Source organism: Rhagoletis pomonella, unplaced genomic scaffold (assembly GCF_013731165.1).
Source record: "Rhagoletis pomonella isolate Grant_MI unplaced genomic scaffold, Rhpom_1.0 Rhpom_scaffold_00004, whole genome shotgun sequence".
Classification (NCBI taxonomy): domain Eukaryota; kingdom Metazoa; phylum Arthropoda; class Insecta; order Diptera; family Tephritidae; genus Rhagoletis; species Rhagoletis pomonella.
Genome location: NW_023458558.1, coordinates 33,930,876 through 33,933,995, shown reverse-complemented (window position 1 = coordinate 33,933,995; position 3,120 = coordinate 33,930,876). Strand labels below are relative to the sequence as shown.

The following is a 3,120-nucleotide window of genomic DNA, read 5'->3' as shown; positions in this document are numbered from 1 at the left end:
CAGTTAAAAATTGAAGTAACTCTTTCACTTATATTAAGAGAAATAGCTAACATTTTCAAATGAAAGCTCTTATTTTCAATGCCCCGCTGATAACAGTTCTCCAGATAAGATAACAATAATACCAACTAATATTCACTCATTCATTCATTGATTAGCTCGTTCTGATTTCACAACTTCAGTTTGCGTATCCATTCGGTGGTGGCCGTTAGTGATTAGAATTTATTTTATAGAACATACGTAGAATTTGATAGACAATTTCAAAATAGGCAACTGTAATCCGTACAAAAGTAACCACAAAAGCAACAACAACGACAGCATGTCGGATGAAACTGATTTTGATATTTTCAAGAAGTCAAAATCTAAAGACAAACATGACAAAGCAGACGCTGCAAAATACGTTGGGCAACAGTCCCATGACATAATTGCACCACCAGCAAATCAGTTAGTTGTTTCACGCTCCACCGACGAGGAGTTCTACTCTAACAATAATCCATATGTGGGTATCGCTGTTATACTCAATCACAAATACGTCAAGGGTCAGAAGGATCGAATGGGTACGGAGAAGGATCGCGATACGATAGCAGATGTTCTATGGTCATATGGCTTCGACGTGCGAGTCTTTAATGATCTGACATTCGAAAAGGTGGACGGGCAGCTGAAGGCGAGTAAGTATGAGCTTTACTTTGTTTGTTAAATTTGACGGATACTGTCCATTTGTATTTTTATCCATAAAATCCTCACTGCGCAGACTTTTCAATTTCTAAAAGCATGCAATTATATCTGAATTACCCATACAAAACTGTTTTCTACATATTACTAACTTGTATGCTAAATATGGGCAAAGCAATATTTTTCTTGCCTTTAGTTATAAACAACATACATACATATGTATTTATATTACTCACAGGCATACCAGATACAAATTACTATAGAAATATACTAATATGTATGTATGTATATGACCAGATACTCAGAAAAATATGCCCTATCGTTATCGCCTGTGGGAATCACTATCGGTATACATATGTATATATTTAAGTATGTACATATCGTTACCTTAATATAGAAAGGCCGTAATTCATTTTCTTTCGAAATTCAGTGTTGTACAAAAGTCGGCAGATTATTTACTGAGGACCTAAATAAATTTAAATCAACTACTAAATAGATCAATAAATTAGTTGCAGTGTTCATTAAATACCATTGCTTTAAAGAAAATTGCAATTTATATTTATGGCCTTATTCCTAAAAAATAGAGTAGTTTTAAAAATCGTTATAAATTTACTTTTTTATAATTTTATAAAATTTTTCGATTCATAAAGCATTTAAAGTCTTCTTTATTATTTATGAGTTTGGATGTTACTTTTTATAAATTTTTGTAGCTACGCGAAAAGAACCAAACATTTTAGATATGACCTTCCTATATTAAGGTGACGATATGCACAATTAACATACGTATACGAAAGTAAGTGTATGTACATTATGGTGGTGCAAAATAAGAAAACCCGGAGTTTTAATGCTCTCACCCCCTAGGATTGTTCCATATCGAAAAAATATACCCTTATTTTTTTATTTTGAAATCAAAAAATATTTAGAGGTCGCTCAAAGTGCTCAAAGTTTTCCACGCACTTAATATGGGGAAAAACAAATTTTCGTAGAAGTGATATGGAAATCTTGAAAACTAAAATTTTTCGATCGGAAAACTCTGGTTGTCTTCAGGAGACTTCCGATAACAATACCCAATTGTCAGTGTGGTTAGAATTAGGAAATTCAGAGCATATTCATTGCAGTAACCACGAATTTCATGTTGCACACAGAAGTATTGGTGTAATAAAACCCATCAAAATTCAGATTTATCAACTTTGATAAAAGTATCTTTAAAAAAGTCTTCGCCGCTACTTGCTGTTGAACGTACATTAAGTAGAAAATATCGCACACCGTCTTCGAAAGAGTCACAACTCAAAATAATACGTTCGTCAGAAAATGCGAAAAACTATTTCGTAGCACATGCTAATCATATGTGCAAGGGCGACTTTACCCTGGTTGTTTTAACAGATTATAACAAAAATTTGCTCCAGCTTTTGCTGAAAGGTAAAGAAAAGCTCAGCGTACATCTTTGGCGCATAATCTTAAAAATGCCAAATTTTGAGTAGTGACTCTTTTGAAGACGGTGATAATTTTTGTTTTGTTTTCTGCGCTTTCGATGGCTGCATTTCTTTCTATCGTTATTAAATTCTTTACGGGCCAATCTTAAATAAAACCAAATACCTTTGACCAGTTGGCGCAATGATTTTCGAGAGAACGACCAATGACACTGAAGATGGCACAACGCCGAAACCGATTTGTCTCGAAACCCAATTTTACAAGAAGCAACGGAAATTCGTTCCAAAATACATCACACTCCTACCGTTTAGAAAGCATCAATAATCAAAAGAAAACTCCCATAAACTTTACCATCTAGGATTACACCTAAAAAGTACTTCGTTTCGGAATAAGTACTTAAGTGTATGGTGAGCCATGCCGCCCACCCTACTCCTTCTAGTGAACACTAGTTTTGGTTGCGTTAGCGACCTATACGAAGTTAGTTTTGGCGCTATTTACATAGATTATATGTAAGTCTTAAACAAATATTTACACAGCCCAGCAACTAGCGGGATGCTAGGATCCGTTAGTTTTTACGACACTTAAGGAGTCCTATTCTTGCAAGCCTTACTACATTGGAGATAAAATGTGACGATATATGTATGTATGTATGTAGTGAGGGATAAAATTAGCCTACGGCAAGGTATTCATAGAAGTGAAGAGCTAAATACATACATATGTAAATACTTACCATTAGGGAATTTTAAGGCTTAATCTGGCAACCAATTCACATTTCAAACACAGTTTGAAGTCTTTTAAAACTCCAATGTTTATTCTCCGAATTCCACTTATTAAAAGCGATCCCCTATTTCTTTTATTTTCAGTCGCCAAAGAGGATCATTCTAACAACGATTGCTTTGTGCTAGTCGTTATGTCACATGGCGCCGAAGGCAGAGTATTTGCCAGCGATATGAGCTACCCGGTTGAACGCCTATGGCAACCATTCTTAGGCGAAAATTGTAGGAGTTTGATCAACAAGCC

At 34.9% G+C, this 3,120-nt stretch overlaps 1 protein-coding gene across 1 annotated transcript in view; it reads left to right on the top strand.

Moving 5' to 3' along the window:
* The first annotated feature begins 216 nt into the window (after positions 1–216).
* LOC118738201 (caspase-1-like) overlaps positions 217–3,120 on the top strand; it is a 4,329-nt gene continuing 1,425 nt past the window's right edge. Inside the window, exons 1-2 of the mRNA XM_036469125.1 lie at positions 217–665; positions 2,964–3,117. Of these exons, the coding sequence (XP_036325018.1) occupies positions 317–665; positions 2,964–3,117 (503 nt within the window). The 5' untranslated portion in view covers positions 217–316. The remainder of the gene's footprint in view (positions 666–2,963; positions 3,118–3,120) is intronic.